At 41.1% G+C, this 19,084-nt stretch overlaps 2 protein-coding genes across 2 annotated transcripts in view; one reads left to right on the forward strand and one right to left on the reverse strand.

Moving 5' to 3' along the window:
- Nucleotides 1–14,796, reverse strand: part of lrp13b (low-density lipoprotein receptor related-protein 13 b) — a 29,256-nt gene extending 14,460 nt beyond the window's left edge. The window contains exons 1-22 of the mRNA XM_085463375.1: nt 14,739–14,796; nt 14,041–14,163; nt 13,534–13,779; nt 12,977–13,090; nt 12,751–12,870; nt 12,367–12,492; nt 11,736–11,939; nt 11,442–11,610; nt 11,070–11,238; nt 9,468–9,690; nt 9,138–9,257; nt 8,757–8,975; nt 8,279–8,587; nt 7,785–8,009; nt 7,549–7,677; nt 7,213–7,461; nt 6,831–7,061; nt 6,478–6,726; nt 5,900–6,388; nt 5,532–5,747; nt 5,236–5,415; nt 114–380 (exon numbers count right to left, since the gene is read on the reverse strand). Of these exons, the coding sequence (XP_085319501.1) occupies nt 114–380; nt 5,236–5,415; nt 5,532–5,747; nt 5,900–6,388; nt 6,478–6,726; nt 6,831–7,061; nt 7,213–7,461; nt 7,549–7,677; nt 7,785–8,009; nt 8,279–8,587; nt 8,757–8,975; nt 9,138–9,257; nt 9,468–9,690; nt 11,070–11,238; nt 11,442–11,610; nt 11,736–11,939; nt 12,367–12,492; nt 12,751–12,870; nt 12,977–13,090; nt 13,534–13,779; nt 14,041–14,163; nt 14,739–14,796 (4,435 nt within the window). The remainder of the gene's footprint in view (nt 1–113; nt 381–5,235; nt 5,416–5,531; nt 5,748–5,899; nt 6,389–6,477; nt 6,727–6,830; nt 7,062–7,212; nt 7,462–7,548; nt 7,678–7,784; nt 8,010–8,278; nt 8,588–8,756; nt 8,976–9,137; nt 9,258–9,467; nt 9,691–11,069; nt 11,239–11,441; nt 11,611–11,735; nt 11,940–12,366; nt 12,493–12,750; nt 12,871–12,976; nt 13,091–13,533; nt 13,780–14,040; nt 14,164–14,738) is intronic.
- A 1,757-nt stretch (nt 14,797–16,553) lies between these two features.
- LOC146705637 (nodal homolog 2-A-like) lies at nt 16,554–18,708 on the forward strand. The gene is made up of 3 exons (XM_085465217.1): nt 16,554–16,854; nt 17,151–17,905; nt 18,008–18,708. Exons 1-3 carry the CDS (start codon nt 16,554–16,556, stop codon nt 18,158–18,160), a joined length of 1,209 nt encoding a protein of 402 aa, XP_085321343.1. The 3' UTR covers nt 18,161–18,708.
- Nucleotides 18,709–19,084: the final 376 nt, after the last annotated feature.

Below are 19,084 nucleotides of genomic sequence, written 5' to 3' on the forward strand. Positions count from 1 at the left end.
AGTACACGTGTTGATGTGACTTTAAATACAATTTCTTTTAAGCAATAAAATAAAAGTTTAAACAATAAACAGTTAAATAAATGACATTTAAAGTGGGGGAAAAAAACCCAAACCTTTTTTGCAAATTCCTGGACATCCTTCTTCATCAGATCCATCCATGCAGTCTTTCTCTCCATCACATACGTGGCTGAGTAAAACACACTCTGTGCCATCACTACACATCTTTGCATTTCTATGGCACTGCAGCACATCATCTTGAGCTGCAGGAGCGGTCACAGTCGGACAGTTCAGTTCATCCGATCCATCCTGGCAATGACGGCGTCCATCACAGACCAGACTCTTGGAGACACAGCCCATATGGTCCTTACAGAGAAAGTCAGCTATGGAGAAAAAAAACAAGCATAACAATCTACCTTACAGATCAAAATATAACTTTTTCAAAACTCATGTCTTTATTTCTTGGCTAAATGTGTAGACTAAGCCTTTTTTTCCATGGCACATTCAAGCACTTACTTGGGTTTACACAATGGACCGCACAGTCATTTTCATCAGATCCATCAGGGCAGTCTCTTTGTCCATCACACAGCTGATTTTGAGAGATACACAGTGATGATCCAGGGCAGAGAACTGAAGGAGCAACGCAAGGTGATGCAGTGAAGACAGGAGACTCTGATGATGGAGCAGAAAAATGATGGAAAGAAAAACCTGTGTTAGGTTCAGCATGCAGCAGCAATGTGAAACTTATAAAAACTAGGTTTGGTTCATTTGAATCTTCTGGTTTCCTTCGTGCAGCTTCTCAATACTTACTGCAGCCCACTTCATCTGAGCCATCCACACAGTCTTTTTCTCCATCACACAGGAACTTCTTTGGGATGCAGCGCTTCCCGTCAGCACAACGATGCTCACAGCTCTTGATTGGTTTCTGGCAGTCAGCTTCATCTGAATGGTCCTGACACTGCCACCTCCCATCACACACCTGAGCCTCGGGAATGCACATTTTCCCATGGGCACACTGAAACTCACCTGGGGTAGAAAGAAGACAATCATGGACGAAGCCATTTGCATCTGCAACCTCACATGTACAGGTTTAAACAAGGCAACATTAAGCTCATATCATCATCATCAAAAAACAAAGCTCAGACATTTAAAAGATGAACTAAATGAAGTTTAAATTGGAAAAATAAAGAAATAAACCAAAAAACCAAACCTCTTTTGCAAGTATTTTGACATCCTTCTTCATCAGATCCATCCATGCAGTCTTTCTCTCCATCACATACGTGGCTGAGTAAAACACACTCTGTGCCATCACTACACATCTTTGCGTTCCTATGGCACTGCAGCACATCATCTTGAGCTGCAGGAGCGGCTGCACTAGGACAGTTCAGTTCATCCGATCTATCTTGACAATGAGAGAGTCCATCACAGACCAGACTCTTGGAGACACAGCCCCTTCGGTCCTTGCAGAGAAAGTCTCTGTCATCAGGACACTTCTTCACGCACTTCTCATCGGAGCCATCGGGGCAGTCTTGTTTTCCATCACATATCTGTGCTGGTTCTATGCACAAAGTGGAATCTGGACACAGAATTGAAGGACTGATGCAAGGCTGCTCTGTGCGAAAGTTGACGGAAGGAGATACAGTTGAGCCGAGTGTTCCTGTGTCAGTAGCCATACTGGCACCGTCTACAAAAATATTAAATGAAATGAATCAGCAGTGCTGTAGACTTCAAGATACCATTTCTGCATTATAAATTAATATAGTTGCTTTAACTAAAGGGCACATGGAAGTACTTTATAGTGTTCCATCTATTACTAGCTCACTACAATCAGTCTTTAAAATAATTCAACAGATGAATACAAGAAATGATACAAATAATATGAAAATTATACACTTAGAAATTACCAGCCACACATCCCTCTTCATCTGAGCCGTCACTGCAATCCTTCTCCCCATCACACACATGGCTGTACATAACGCACTCATGGCCATTTTTACATCGTTTGAAACCAATGCGGCATCTGAGAGGAGTTTGTCTGGTGCCGAAGCCACTCATGGAGGCTTGACAGAGAGAACATTATGCGTTAAAGGGCAGACTGTTTGGGCAAGCAAACGATCAAGTCACACATTTTCTTTGATTAACCGCATCTTACAGGTGGCAGTAGGATTTGGTGATTGACAGAGCTTCTCGTCAGAGCCATCGGGACACTGGGCTCGGCCGTCGCACACTTGCATTCCAGGGACACATTTTTTCTGGTTGCTGCACAAGAAGTCATCTGATGTGCAGGAACAAAAAGGTGCAAGTTTGAGAAGCACAGAGGTGGCTATATAACACTGGAGACAACACTTGAAGGATTTAATGTAAGCTGCTTCTACAAGATATCAGAGCGCCTATGATGCTTGATGAAAATACAAACATGATTCAAAATAAAGAACTTCACCTTCTCTTTGAATCTTTCAAACAGCAAGTGCACATCCAAGTTTGGATGTGGCTGCATGAATGATGCTACCTTTCTTTATGGTAATTTAACCACTTACTTGGGTTTTCACACTGGACAGCACAGCCGTTTTCGTCAAAACCATCAGGGCAGTCTCTTTGTCCATCACAGAGCTGATTTTGAGAGATACACAGTGATGATCCAGGGCAGAGAACTGAAGGAGCAACGCAAGGTGATGCAGTAAAGACAGGAGACTTTGATGGAGCAGCAGCCTGATCTGGAAAGAACAAACTGTTAGCTTTAGCATGTAATGTCTATTAATCTATTAGCAAGAGTTAAGACAATAGAAAAATCAAAAAAAAATTTATAGTAAATTTGCTTTGTTAGATTCATTTGCTATTGCAGCTTCTCAGTACTTACTGCAGCCCACTTCATCTGAGCCATCCACACAGTCTTTTTCTCCATCACACAGGAACTTCTTTGGGATGCAGCGCTTCCCGTCAGCACAACGATGCTCACAGCTCTTGATTGGTTTCTGGCAGTCAGCTTCATCTGAATGGTCCTGACACTGGAACCTCCCATCACACACCTGAACCTCGGGGATGCACATTTTCCCATGGGCACACTGAAACTCACCTGGGGTAGAAAGAAGACAATCAAGGATGAAGTCGCTTGCATTTGCACCCTCACATGTACAAGTTTTAAAGTAAAACAGATGTTATCATTTTCAATAACATTAAGTTCACTCTGTCAGGGTCAAAAAGCTATTTTCAGACACAGAAAGATTACATGTAAAGTGAAACAACCTTTTTTGCAAATTCCTGGACATCCTTCTTCATCAGATCCATCCATGCAGTCTTTCTCTCCGTCACATACGTGGCTGAGTAAAACACACTCCGTGCCATCACTACACATCTTTGCATTTCTATGGCACTGCAGCACATCATCTTTAGCTGCAGGAGCGGCCACACTCTGACAGTTCAGTTCATCCGATCTATCTTGACAATGAGAGAGTCCATCACAGACCAGACTCTTGGAGACACAGCCCATATGGTCCTTGCAGAGGAAGTCAGCTATGGAGAGGGGAAAAAACAAAAATCAAAAAACAAAACAAAGATACCAAGCTGAAGATGTATATAAAAAATAAAAAAAATAAAAAACTGCCTCCAAACTACTTATGCTTATACAGAACAGCTATGAGACTGAATAAATATTCAAAATGATTATTATTTTTAAAACTGTCTGACAATTAAAATCACATCTTAAATAATTAGCTAGATTCTGTAGACCAAGCCTTTTTTCATAGCAATTCAAGCACTTACTTGGGTTTACACACTGGACCGCACAGTCATTCTCATCAGATCCATCCATGCAGTCTTTCTCTCCATCACATACGTGGCTGAGTAAAACACACTCTGTGCCATCACTACACATCTTTGCGTTCCTGCGGCACTGCAGCTCATCTTGAGCTGCAGGAGCGGTCACACTAGGACAGTTCAGCTCATCTGATCCATCCTGGCAATGACGGCGTCCATCACAGACCAGACTCTTGGAGACACAGCCCATATGGTCCTTACAGAGAAAGTCAGCTATGGAGAAAAAAAAACAAGCATAACAATCTACCTTACAGATCAAAATATAACTTTTTCAAAACTCATGTCTTTATTTCTTGGCTAAATGTGTAGACTAAGCCTTTTCTTCATGGCACATTCAAGCACTTACTTGGGTTTACACAATGGACCGCACAGTCATTTTCATCAGATCCATCAGGGCAGTCTCTTTGTCCATCACACAGCTGATGTTTAGCAATGCACAGTGACGATCGAGGGCAGAGAACTGAAGGAGGAGTGCACGGTGAAGCAAAAGGAAAAGCAGGAGCCTTGGTTGTTGCAGTGTTGTAGTCTGCAAAGAAAGGAAACTATTAAACTGGTGTTTCATTTTGTAACCTGGGACAACATCAAATAAACCTTATTGAAACATTCAGTTACTCTGCTTTGCTATTCCAGTTTTAGTTTTCAGTACTTACTGCAGCCCACTTCATCTGAGCCATCCACACAGTCTTTTTCTCCATCACACAGGAACTTCTTTGGGATGCAGCGCTTCCCGTCAGCACAACGATGCTCACAGCTCTTGATTGGTTTCTGGCAGTCAGCTTCATCTGAATGGTCCTGACACTGGAACCTCCCATCACACACCTGAACCTCAGGGATGCACATTTTCCCATGGGCACACTGAAACTCACCTGGGATGGAAAGAAAGTAATGACAATCAGCTGATCTCACAACTCCACTTGAAAGTACACGTGTTGATGTGACTTTAAATACAATTTCTTTTAAGCAATAAAATAAAAGTTTAAACAATAAACAGTTAAATAAATGACATTTAAAGTGGGGGAAAAAAACCCAAACCTTTTTTGCAAATTCCTGGACATCCTTCTTCATCAGATCCATCCATGCAGTCTTTCTCTCCGTCACATACGTGGCTGAGTAAAACACACTCTGTGCCATCACTACACATCTTTGCGTTCCTGCGGCACTGCAGCACATCTTTAGCTGCAGGAGCGGTCACAGTCGGACAGTTCAGTTCATCCGATCCATCCTGGCAATGACGGCGTCCATCACAGACCAGACTCTTGGAGACACAGCCCATATGGTCTTTGCAGAGAAAGTCAGCTATGGAGGGAAAAAACAATCTACCTTACAGATCAGAAAAAAATATAACTTTTTCAAAACTCATGTCTTTATTTCTTGGCTAAATGTGTAGACTAAGCCTTTTTTTCCATGGCACATTCAAGCACTTACTTGGGTTTACACAATGGACCGCACAGTCATTTTCATCAGATCCATCAGGGCAGTCTCTTTGTCCATCACACAGCTGATTTTGAGAGATACACAGTGATGATCCAGGGCAGAGAACTGAAGGAGCAACGCAAGGTGATGCAGTGAAGACAGGAGACTCTGATGATGGAGCAGCAGCCTGATCTGGAAAGAAAAACCTGTGTTAGGTTCAGCATGCAGCAGCAATGTGAAACTTATAAAAACTAGGTTTGGTTCATTTGAATCTTCTGGTTTCCTTCGTGCAGCTTCTCAGTACTTACTGCAGCCCACTTCATCTGAGCCATCCACACAGTCTTTTTCTCCATCACACAGGAACTTCTTTGGGATGCAGCGCTTCCCGTCAGCACAACGATGCTCACAGCTCTTGATTGGTTTCTGGCAGTCAGCTTCATCTGAATGGTCCTGACACTGGAACCTCCCATCACACACCTGAACCTCAGGGATGCACATTTTCCCATGGGCACACTGAAACTCACCTGGGGTAGAAAGAAGACAATCATGGACGAAGCCATTTGCATCTGCAACCTCACATGTACAGGTTTAAAGAATAAAAGTTCTGATCAGTTTCAATAATATTAAGTTCATTACATCACGGAAAGATTAAATATAAAGTTTAAAGTGAAACAACCTTTTTTGCAAATTCCTGGACATCCTTCTTCATCAGATCCATCCATGCAGTCTTTCTCTCCATCACATACGTGGCTGAGTAAAACACACTCTGTGCCATCACTACACATCTTTGCGTTCCTGTGGCACTGCAGCACATTTTGAGCTGCAGGAGCGGTCACAGTCGGACAGTTCAGTTCATCTGATCCATCCTGGCACTGAAACAGTCCATCACAGACCAGACTCTTGGAGACACAGCTCCTTCGGTCCTTGCAGAGAAAGTCCTCAAAAGGACACCCTTTCACACAGTTCTCATCAGATCCATCATGGCAGTCTTTTCTTCCATCACATATCTGTGCTGGTTTAATGCACAAAGAGGAATCTGGACACAGAATTGAAGGACTGCTGCAAGGTAGCCTGTAGTGAGGTTTAATGGACGGTGTGAGGAGTACAGGAGAATCATTTGAGGGCTGTCTCTCTATTTGCATTGTAGAATCTCTCTCTGCAACATCTAGAAAAATGACACCAAGAAGCAGAAATTTAAAATTATTTTAACGGCAATATATAAAACTTGAAAAGAAACTTGGCATAGATACTAACTGCATCGTTCTTCATCTGATCCATCTTGACAGTCTTTCTCTCCATCACAGACGCTGATATTGAGGACACACTGATTCCCATCTTTGCAGACTGTGAACCCCAAACGGCATTTCAGAATGTTTCTCCCAGGAGCAGCCGTGGCTGCACTCGAACAGTCGACCTCATCAGAGCCGTCGTAGCAATGAAATTCACCGTCACAAACCAGGCTTTTAGATACGCAGCCGCGATGATCTTTGCAAAGAAAGTCATCTGGAATAAAATTATTAAACAGGACATACAGTGTCAAACTTTTGAAGACATAAAATGCTAAATATTTTTAAACTGAGAAAATGAAATACTGATTTGGTGCTTACTTTTTGAGGGGCAACTTTTTACGCAGTTCTTTTCATCAAAGCCGTCAGGGCAGTCACTATGTCCATTGCAGAACTGGTCTGGAGATATGCAGAGGTAAGCAGAAGAAGGACAGAGGACAGAGGGACTGGTGCAGGCCAGGAGAGCTCGAGGAGAAAGAGTGGTAGGACCTGGAGTTTTGTTTGATTGGTCCATATTAGTTCTTGTGGTAGTCATGTTCTGTTGCAGGGCATCTTTAAAAGACAAATAAGGTGTCATACGTTAAACACAGTGACAAGAATACTAACGAAATAATAAAATGCATTACAAAGCCAAAAACTAAACGTACACCAAAACATCACATCGCTAATCAAAAAACGGTTGATTTTGTTTTAGGAAACTCACCGCAGCCCAGTTCATCTGATCCATCCGCACAGTCGTCCTCTCCATCACACACGTGACTATATAAAACACAGTCTTTGCCATCTTCACATGGCTTTGAGCCTATGCGACATTTCATCACATTTGACCGACTTGTACGAGGAGCTGCAGTTGGACAATCAGCCTCATCCGAGCCATCGGTACAATCAGACCGACCATCACACACAAGACGTCTGGAAAGGCAACTGCTCCGGTCCTGGCATTCGAACTCCTCTGAAATCGAAAAACCTATCAGTAAGTCTCAATATGTTTTTGAGCTGCATCGCCAGTTATAACAAGAATGTCAGCTTGGGCATTTACCTATAGACAGACAAGCCCCAGGACAAAACTCGTCATCTCCTTCCGGGCAGTCCTTTTTCCCGTCACACAGCTGAGCTTCTGAGAGGCAGACTGATGAGTGTCTGCACAAAAACGATGGTTTCCTGCAGGCTTGAGAATGTAAAGACAATGCAATGGAATTAATGAGATGATCATGCATACCAGAAAAATGTCAAAGTGCTATATAAATCTGTTTCTGCTGTGACAGATGATCTTACTCTGAACTGTCTGAATATCTATGGGAGCAGTGATTACTCTGATCACATGACCCGTCACAGCTGCATCTTGAATGGGGCTCCCATCACGCTGATCCCACAGAGTCATTACGTTGTCTGAAACTGACAAGAGAAAAGGCTCGAGGGCAGCTACAACTGAGCCCGAAATCTTCCATCTTCTTCCAGCTTGGTGGCTTCTCTCTCGCAGCAAACTTAATGTTGTTAAGCCTGTCATAAAAAAAAAAAAGTCTTAATTAAAGGCAACATTAAAGTCTGTGAGGTGACAAGTTCATCATTTTTATGTGGTTTGCAAATCCTGAGATTTGCAAGTATGCAAAACAAATCTGAATGAGTGTGGTTTGGAGATTTTAAGTTATTTTCTCCAAAGTTTGAGTTCATAAGCTGAAATTTTGATATAACTAACCCCCCAAAAATGTATTTATTATCCCCAGGCATCATAACAAGCTTCCACACACCAATCCAACGATAAAACTAACCTGCCATTTTTGAGTTCCACAGCAGGCTATTAGCCCTGAGGTCAAAAGCGATGCCCCCACTCACTCCTCCAGCTATGTGCAGCAGCTCTTTAGCGTCACCTCCCAACATGCTCATGCTGAGAATTCGATCTTCTTCTAGCCAGATGATGGTACCCCGCAGCCAGTCCAGATACAAGTTTTTAATCTGCTTTGTCGTGTAGTAAAGCTGCTTTGGGTGGTAGCTGTCAGCTGTGATTGTTCCGATGGTGTTTCGATGACATGACACCCAATAAAGGCTTCCGCTCCTCTGGTCCACATTTATCAGACAAACTAAAAAGAAATAGAAATAAGTTGAAAGAAGGTATGTTGACAGCCATTTAAGGTAGAAACTAATTAAGTCTTAACATTTTTTTTTAAACTGTTGAACCACCACTCTTAATATGATTTTTGTCACTGCACATCAGTAATAAGCAACATATGTGAACAAATCCGTGCTAACCTGGCAAAGGTGTTGGGACCAGCTCAGCGGTGGCCGCTGTTAAACTGATGCGTTGAATGTGGCCAGTTTGGTTTGCCCAGTAAAGCCAGTCTCTGTCCCAGTCAATCTCAAAAGAGAGGATCCCCTCATTGGTGGTGAAAAGCTGGCTTTCAATGAACCCTTTATCTTCCAACTCCAACAAGATGATTTCCGTATTTGTAGCATAGAGAAACCGTGGATCTGTGACAGTGAATAATATTACAGATCATCTTTTGTGTTTTCTTGTAAAGTGTAAATGCATTTTTATTTAACCACAACTGATTTAATAAGTTTGGACCAGAATTAAAAGTTATGTCTTTTTTTACACTAACAAAGGTGAAAAGAAAGTTTTAGGAAACCTACTTTCACATGTCTCATCCAGCAACAGCAATTTGAGGTTTGGACAAGAGCAGGTGAATCCAAGAGGGTTGCTTTTAGTTAGCTGGCAGAGGTGACAGGGTGTTTTTACACATGCAGAATAACCTGATGAAGACAATGAGAGGACTATTAGGTGCAACACAATCCACTATGAAGACCAAGAAAGCTCTATTAACAACTTTTAAATACATTTAACAACTTCAACCTTGTTTTGTATCCAATTTAAAACAGCTTAAATTGCATATAAATTTAAAAACAGATCTTCAGATAGGAAAACTGATCAACGACCATGTTTGAGAATAACATAAGATTTACCTTGAGGCTGTTGTAGCTCATGGTAAACAGCTAATACTGGCAGTGTGGGTTCCCATATAAATTTTCTCTGGCTCAGTTGAGTCTGTGGAGCCTGCCAGAGTCCTTTGTTATCAACCCAATAAAACGAACTTTCAAACACAGCAAGGCTCTGCGGTGCTCTCCTGCTGAACAGTCCTGTGTAGGAGTAACGGCCACTCCCATCCACCTTCACAGTCTCTATGGACTGAACGGGGAGACAAAAAAAAAAAAAAAAAGTCATCATGACCGAGTGAGAGTATTTTAGCCAACGTTATTTTATTAAGAACAGCAAAGAGCTCAAACTATGAGGACTCCCTCACCCTCGTCAGGTTACATAGAAGAGATTGTTGTGATGTATAGAAAGGAAAAATGTGAGAATATGACACATCTGTGATGGAGAGGTAAAATATCTGCTGAGTGAAATACAATCACGTGAGCATTTGTTCCCCACAACTCTGTAGTGACTTATGGAAAATTAAATATATTCTTATGGCTTGCAAAGTTTTAAGCAGAAAGCCATTTCTTTCTAAAAAGAACATGGTGTCATTTCAGCATGACAGATTTGCAAAGATGCAAATCAAGCCACAAGACCTCTGTAGCCAAATTTCTCCACTGTGGTCTCATCTGTCTGAAGGACATTGTTCCAATGGCTAAACATTATGGTTAGGACCACCACAAACACCACATAGCAACTGTCAAACACAGCGGTGGAGAGGTGGTTTGGGTTTGTTTTGCAGCCACGGGACTTGCAGTGGTTGAGTCAACTATAAAACCTTTGGATATCAAAATATTCTAGAGTCAAACGCGAGGCCACCTGTCGGATGGCTAAGGCATGGGACAAGTAACAGGACTATGATCCCAAACACAGCAGCAAATCTACAACAGGGCGGCTGAAAGGGCTGCAACAGTCCAGTCAAAGTCTAGACCTCAACTAGATTGAAATTCTGTGCTGGGGCCTTAAGAGAGCTGCGCATCAACAACCTTAATGAATTAAAGCAATGCTGTAAAGAAGAGTGAGCCAGAGACTAAAAATCAAACAAATGTGTTGCTGACAAGGTTTAAAAGCTACTGAATCATGCTTTTGAATCCTGTAAAAACTATGAACTACTTCACGAAATCAAAGTTAACGCTTTTCAAATTCTCCTACCATCTCACATGTGTAATACAGAGAAAAACGTATCTGAGAGCTTCAGGATAAAAAGACTTTGTTGGGGTAAAAATAACAGTGGCATGTGGTGAGAAAAAAAAAAAAGTAGGGCACACAGACAAACTTTTTTAGATTATTATTAACTTTAAAGAGCGTAAAGTAAATGCTTTTTGATTTCAAGTGTATCCCACAGGGGTGGCATTTGCATTTATTTATAATAAATAAAATCAATACATGCCCAGGAGTGACCGAACTAGTCCCAGATATGTAAACTTTTTCTTTTTTTAATTATTTTAATTATTTCTAATAATGAGAAAAAAAAATCTGAGCACTTCTGATCAGGAACAAAGCAGCAAATAAAAATGGTTTCTATGCAACAGGCCCCGTGTGTGATGAACTGTGATGGAGAACATTTGGGCTTTCGATCCAAATCTCACCCTCTTAAAATCACTGATCCAGTACAGCCGTCTGGCAGCTACATCAGCAGTGAGGCTGTGGGCAGACTGAGCAGTGATGACTGCCAGAGAGCTTCTTTCTGAGGCATCCATCCAAGACTTTTCTATTGTTGCTCTGTCACCTGGACCTGTATTGATCCAGAACATCAAGCTGGGAGGCAGAAAGCAGCGAATATGAATAAGCAGCACTAAGCAGTGCATCATCGATTTTCATCAACGTGTAAAATAGTAACTGCATATCCTGTATTTGACATACCCTAAAATGTTGACCTTTATCCACCATTATGCCCGAATGAAATATCAAATTTGATCACTTTAAAATTCAGTCACATGTAGCAGATAAGCCATACAGACCTTTCTACAGGCATAACGACCAGCTCTGAGGGCCTGATGTTTTTGCTGAGCAGAGCAGTGTAACTTTTTCCATCAGAACTCTGCAGGTAGATTGACTCAGTCTTCTTGTTGGTCCAGAACAGATTCCCACTGAGCCAGTCACAAGCTAAACCTTTGATACCAGGCTCTCCTGTTTAAGAACAATAAACAAATAAATTAATGGTTGGCAAGTAGAATATAACTACGAAAAAAATAAAAATATGCAAGAAACAATTTAATGTGAGGATACGTTCTTGAATTAAAGAGTAAACCAACCAGTATAGGCTGTCCAGCTTTGCTGTCCATCACTTTTGTAAATGTTGCCACGGCTGTCAGCCCAGTAGTACCACCCCCGCGCAACATCAAACGCCAAGGCCACAGAGTCAAATGTTGAACTCTGAATAATTTCAAACTGTTGAGATTTCACATTCAATAATCCTAAAGCTGTCCCCCCAACCAGCAGCAATCGGACAGGATTAGCTGTAAATGCAGATTCATACAGGACACCGTTAGTGACGCTTATCCAATAATTCATGTGATTCATTTAATCATCAAGGCCTCACTTGATAAATTAGCATTTACAGGAAAAGTCTTTGATTACCTAACTGCTCTTTGTCCTTGATCAAACAGAGTTTATAGCTTTTGTCACCACCTTACCGACATCAAAGTCACCTATTAGCATATCATTAATCAGACATCATAAGTGCACTTTGATGTTGGTGTTGATCGTTTAAGAGGACAAAACCAAATCCAGAATGGATTCTGACAGCATAACAAAGGCCTTACACCCATTAGCTTTGTCCTAGCAAAATCCTTGACTCAAGTTGGTACCAAACAAATTGGTGGAACATTATATTGACAGAATGTAGCGTCAATTTTATAAACAGGAAAAACACTTTCACTTCACCTGAAGCCACACATGTTGAGTGTTCATTTAGTTTGAATCCCGCTCTGCAGTAGCAATAGTAAGAACCGATGGTGTTACTGCAGTGATGAGCACAGGGGTCGAAAGGTGGAGCACATTCATCCAAATCTGTAAGAAATTAAGAGTAAACATGTGCCAGCATGCATTTTAAAAAATGTATCTGGAAAATTACAAAGTCGCAGATATCAATTACTCCTGGAGTTGCATGAAAACAGGATCAGGGATTAAGGAATCATCTGCTCCTTTAGAAGGACACGGACACCTCGTACTTCAAAACCTTTATTCTTTCTTTAATTTAGCATTATTTTGGTTTCTGCTATAAAACCTAGTATTGAAGGTAAACTGTCATCATCTTGTCCCACACACCTTCACAGTCTGTTCCATTAGGAGACAGCTTATATCCAGCAGGACAAGAACACAGAACTCCCCTGGGTTCGTCAGTGCACACATGGCTACATCCACCATTGTCCATAACGCAGGCACGCCCTGCAGGAGGCGGAATTTTAAGCATCAGCGTCACAGAAGACAACTTAATAGACAAAAACCATTGTATATTAGTGTTTTTTGTGATAATGAGTTGCTTTAAGCGTACCGCAGGTTATGGGCTCATCGCTTTCATCAGAACAGTGAAACGTGCCATCGCACTGCTCGTCAGCAGATAGACATGTCCCCTCAGGACACCGTATGCTGCCCTCACTGCACAAATCTGGGAGAAAAATATATACATTAACCTTTTTAAGAATCAGGATAAAGATTTAAATGTTCATTTTTAGTTGCATGATGCATCAGTGCATGAAAAGGTGTATTCACACTTTAACTCAAACGTTTTTGATTCCATCCAAAAATATGCCATTTTACCTCTGGTCATCTGGATTTACCTCTGCTGATAGCCTTGATTTGTATTTCAGTACATTTAACATGATTATGTCCCCATTTAACTTTAATTAAAATATATATATATATCTATATCTCAGAACAAATGAGTCTATAAATATGTCTTAGTGGATGATAAAAATCCAAAATATTTAAAGAATTGTTACAGCATAGCTGGATCTGTAATGGAAAAATGTGACTTTTGGTAGTTTTGTTTAGAAAGTGTCACAAATACACAGAATGATATTTAGTTTCTTGTTAGGGCATTTTCCTCACCACAGTCCTTTTCATCAGAGTTGTCCATGCAGTCATCTATTCCATTGCACTTCAGCTCTTTAGGGATGCAGATGTGATTTTGACATGTCCAGTCAGAGTCCAGGCAGCCCTCTGTGACTGGACAGTTCTCCTCATCGGAGCCAGTGGGACACTGCTTTTGTCCATCGCAGCGGGCCGACGCTTTAACACAGCCAACAGAGTCCACACAAGCAAACTGACCTGGCGGACAATCAGAGCCTCGGAGTCCTGAAGGAAAGAAAACAAAAACATTAAAAGGTTCCATTTATTTACCCCTGAACCAACAACCTACACTTGCAGCTCAGGGGAGAAAAAAAATGTCCTTTGCCTTTTGTGCTTCATTTAAAAGTTGTTTTGTTCAACATCACTTAAAGAGTCTCAAACTACAGGAAAACAAAAATAGATAATACTGTAATGTGTAAAGTTATGAGTTTTTTTTTCCCCCCACAGGTTTTTTGGGGGGGGGGGGGGGGGGGGGGGGGAGCCCACCAGTGCAGTCCACTTCATCTGATCCATCCAGACAATCTCCATCTCCATCACATCTCCACACAGCAGGAATACACCCGCCATCGTCACACTGCCACTGGTCATGACTGCACTCCGAGATTTGTCCTACAAAATGTGAAGAGTATGACCAAGAAATAAATGTGGTCAGACAAATTAAAACAATAACTTCCTCACTGGTTGTAATTGTATTAACAAAAAGTTGTACAATCATATGACATGTGAGTGGGAAAAGATGCAAAGCAGTCAGAAATAGATGTTTAATATTCTATTTAAAATTTCTAATTAGAAAGACGACTTTCATACGGTTAAATGAATATCAAATGAAGTACATATCAGCTCATGATTCTCGGCGTACCTTTGCATGATTTGATCTAAATAAGTACTTCAGTGCTAAATAGGATCCAATGAACGGCGACTTTCGTTTATTTTAAACGTCCTGAAACTCTAATGTTGCTAGTTTCATACTAACTTGTCTCGTTGTTACAATCATTCTGATTAGGCAAACTCCATGAAGCACAGATTATTTGAAATATAGCTCGTAACCCTGAACATCCCTCTGCCGCACACAAGCAAAACCCTGACATATAGCGAACCCTAAAATCCACCCCGCAGAAACAGGTTTGCCTATTTTTGTGAAACTGAAAGTGTCTACCCTTGGATAGTCAAAGAAAAAAAAATACCTCTCAAAACTCTCAAATGCGCCAGAAAAATCAAACAAACCAACAGGCGCCAATCCATGTCGACCTGCGCGGCTCATCTGGATAAACAGCAGCAGCTGAGAGGAAACGCTTTTATCCGGTAGCTGCGGCGGATAGAGTCACTTCCGATCAAGTTAAAAACGAGAAATAAAATTTGATTTATTCCGCTGTGTTTAAACTTAAACTCGACGTTTTCTTAAAAAGTGCCAAATAAAACATACTTACATTATTTTTAATAATAGCAACCGCACCCTTGAATTAAGTTAATTTAAAGTTGCATTTGGAGAGCTTTCTTTTTTTTAATTAGCTGGTGATGAAGTTCTACCACCAAGTCAGGCTGATGAATTATTGCCCATTGCGAAAGGTTTTGTGGTTTTACGCACGGAAGAACAGTTACGATGTGTGTGCATGCAGTGATATTTTTGCACTGTCTTTCTAGATAATGATGTTAGTATTTCAGGCTCAACATGGTACCGTGTTACTGTGTGTGCAGTGCACTTTAAGGTTTTCATCTGGTTGTGTTACGTGCGCGCTGTTACATGAAAACATGAATTATATCCAATATGAAATTATTTCGTTATGTCAATTAATGAAACAATTTGACAGTAGGCTACTGCTTTTCATTCGTCCAACTAATTGAAACGAATTAGTTAAAGTTTTACATAAAACTAGCTAGTTTGAATAAATTTGTTTGATGTTGTCACAATGACTTAAAGGAATAAAACGACACCTTTGAACAGTTTCACCTTTTGTTAAATGTTTTCATCAGAAGCACGGCAGCTTTGTACATGGGCTCTTTCTTCTTTTAACTGAGGTCCCGAAGCTGTTTAGTTTATGAATGGAAACGATTAGCGGGCAGTTATCACTCTGGGTGTGTTAGCTTTTAATGGCTTTAGCGTCCGATGAAAGTCGTGTGCCTTTGGAAACGCAATATTACGCAAGGAATGACTTACAGTTCCTAAAACAGTGGCCCAAATTAATTATACTGTCTTTGAACTTTCCCTTGATTTTAATTGTTTTTCTATATGTATTGATATTATATTATATTATATTATATTATATTATATTATATTATATTATATTATATTATATTATATTATATTATTCTGATAATATGCCGGAACACACGCATTGCAGGTTTCTTTTAAAACAGTAAATTAAGGAGATCACCGGTTTGCTTCCGCATATTTTCATATTGTTTATTAATATTTTGCTGATTAGGCTTCCTGATATTTATTGAAAATGTTCAGTTCGTTTTATTCATTTCTGAGCACTGACATCCCTTTAAGATTAACAATACATTAAAATTAAATTTAATTAATTAAAAAAATAACAAACAAAAATCGTATTTATTTTGGTCTAAAATAACCTGTTATATTTTCCGCTTGTGTCCTGGACAGAAATAGGACACAAGGGGTTGCGCAGTTTGTTAATGATGTCATACAAAAAAAAGCAGTTTTTTTGATTAACTCTCTTGTTTCTCCCAATTAATCAAGGCGCAATTGTGTAGCTCATAATCTCTTTAGCTAAAAATATTATCATGCCTTTTAATCTGAGGGATCGCCAGTATACAAAACATCAATCAGAGTGGGGGACTCCACTTCAAAGAGCACTCTGTTTCGATAGCCCATAGGAGGTCCCTGTTATACCGCTTAGATCACAGGCGTCCTTCAGCCATTAGAGGCCTGACAGCTGTCTTCAAAGAACTTCAGAGAGACACGCGTGATTATAAATCCGGTTCTGGGACTACACCTGATCATTCTGGATCTGCCTACCGAAGAGACAACACGACAAATTATGAAGAGACGAGCTGTGGATTTCGCTTTTGCGCTTCTTCTTCTAGTGGATTTGGTTCAGGCTCTCGCCATCCCTAAGATGCACCCTGATAAACTGCTCCGTGGGAGGAAAGCTCGGGACGGTGGGGCCAGACACGCTGCACAGAGGCACCGCTTTAACAGTCTGCCGCACTACATGATCCATCTCTACCGGGTCATGCTGATCGAAGACCAGATCAGTACTCAGGCTGACAGCGTGCCCCACAGTTGGAACGAAGAAAATCTTCACAGCTCCGATTCTGTGATCAGCCTGGTCGCTAAGAGTGAGTATTTAACATCAGGGAAATTACGAAAACGGGCTTAGGTATTTTGAAAGCCATTTGAAAGCCACGTAGCCCAACTTTTCTTTTAGAAAATATGGATGAAAAAGAATAATTTACAAACAGAAGAACTTCATAAATACATTTAGCAGCAAAATGTACTTTAGTTTGACACACTACTACAAAATGTGTTTTTTTTCTCTATTCCCCTTTAATAGTTTGCATGTCTATTGTTAAACAAGTCATAGCTTTACCCTGTGGTATAATTCTAAAAATGTCTTTTATCGTATCTGTTTCAGGCTGCCAGCAGATTGGCAGGAGATGGTCCCTCACTTTTGACATGTCCTCCATGTCTGCAAGCGACATTGTCCAGCTGGCTGAGCTTCGCATCCGCCTGCCAGCTTTTAAAGAATCTTCCAGCGCTTCAATAGACATCTACCATTCCCACAGTGAGCGGTGCATGCACTGCCCCGAGAATAGGCTGCTTCTTGGCCACCTTAGAGTTCATCCCAGTTCACTGATGTCGCCGTCCTCCTGGAAAGTGTTCAACATGACGCACATAGTCCATCGCTGGTTGCAGCATCGGGGGCATTTCGCAAAGAGGATGGGGGAAGAGAAGCCAGAGGAGAGAGAGCAGGAGCATGAATTATTTCAGCACCTTACAGCTGACAGGGTCATCATGGTGGTCTTCTTAAAGCATGAAGCAAAGGACCAGCGAGTACCAATGCTCATCCGCACAGCAAAGCACTCCAAGTACGCTGGTCTGGGCAGGGAGCACGTACCCTCCAGGATGAGGAGTAGCAGAGAAAAGAGGGACCAGCAGACCCAGCAGCAGAGAGAGGAGGGTGGGAGAGATGCTCCCAGCGACAAGGCAACACAAGAGGAGAAAAAGGATCATCTGTGCAGGAAGGTGGACATGTGGGTGGACTTTGAGAAACTCGGCTGGAGTGAGTGGATTGTCTATCCCAAACGATACAACGCTTATCGCTGCAAAGGGACCTGTCCCACACCAGTAGATGAGACCTACACCCCTACTAACCACGCATACATACAGGTAAGACTGAAACACCTCATCATATGCAACAGTACTGATAATGCCCCAACAGCATGAATAGATGTTCTCTAATCAATTATTTTCTTCTTCTCCGCTCTCCAGAGCCTGTTGAATTATCATCATCCAGACAAGGCACCCTGTCTGTCTTGTGTGCCCACACACCTGGCACCAATCTCCATGCTGTACTTCGAAGATGGAAAGATGGTCATGAGGCATCAAGACGACATGGTGGTGGAGGAGTGTGGCTGCCAATGAGGGAAACGCCTGCAGAAGGGAAATCATATAACCCTTCAACTTGTGAACCACGGGACCAAAGGGGTCTACAGCGAGAGTACTGGGATCTCAGAGCGGCAAAGTGGGTGCGTGTCTGCTGGCACAGAGCTGTCCAGGACAGAGACTGCTGATGTGATGCAGGAAGCTTCTAGTATATATCCTGGACGATTCTCTCTAAATTACAGAGCTAAACAGTTATGAAACAGCTTCTGTTTATAGGAAATTATGTGGGACTATAAGCTGTGCCTTTTAATAGCCATGTCTCAAAAGGCACGACATGATCACAGACTTAAGCACTATATTGTCACAGAAACTATGTTGTTTTTATGCTTCAAGACTGAACCTCTAATACCATTGAAATTACAGAATGGTTTACTGTAAGCGCTTTAATTATTATCATTATCATTATTATTAATATTCTTTATTGAGACGTTTGGGTCACATTGACCTATTTGTATATTTGCTATATAGGCCATAATAGAGCAATAAATTTTTTTTTTTCTCTTAAGCAACTTGACCAAATTGTGTTTTCATTTTGAAATGTTGGTGGTAAAGAAATATTCTTACCTGTTAACAGAAAAACCACACACTAGAATTAAAAGCACAGGAGTTGTTGGGTTTTGGTGTCCAAGGCTGTAGATGGAAATGTCTCACAAACAGCCCCTGACTGTACAAAGGTAACAAACAAACAAACAAACAAACAAACAAACAAACAAACAAACAAACAAACAAACAAACAAACAAACAACCCAGGATCTAGATACTGCTGAACAAAACACTAGAAGGCACTTAGGTCTATTGGGTCTGTGTCATTTGGATTACAGAAGGCTAATCTTCTTTTTTTTTTTTTTTTTTTTTTGGGTTGTATGGAAGCCCCAAACGCAATTTCATTGTTCTTGACAATGA

This window comes from Copadichromis virginalis, linkage group LG7, assembly GCF_057382275.1.
Source record: "Copadichromis virginalis isolate Kocher_CV1m ecotype Utaka linkage group LG7, C_Virginalis_male_GT1.1, whole genome shotgun sequence".
In the NCBI taxonomy this organism is placed as follows: domain Eukaryota; kingdom Metazoa; phylum Chordata; class Actinopteri; order Cichliformes; family Cichlidae; genus Copadichromis; species Copadichromis virginalis.

Bases quoted from the DNA above. Each gene is read 5' to 3' on its own strand.
- LOC146705637 (XM_085465217.1), top strand. From the start codon at position 16,554: ATGAAGAGACGAGCTGTGGATTTCGCTTTTGCGCTTCTTCTTCTAGTG. The intron at 16,855-17,150 runs GTGAGTATTTAA...TATCTGTTTCAG, and splicing joins GATCAGCCTGGTCGCTAAGA to GCTGCCAGCAGATTGGCAGG. The intron at 17,906-18,007 runs GTAAGACTGAAA...TCCGCTCTCCAG, and splicing joins CTAACCACGCATACATACAG to AGCCTGTTGAATTATCATCA.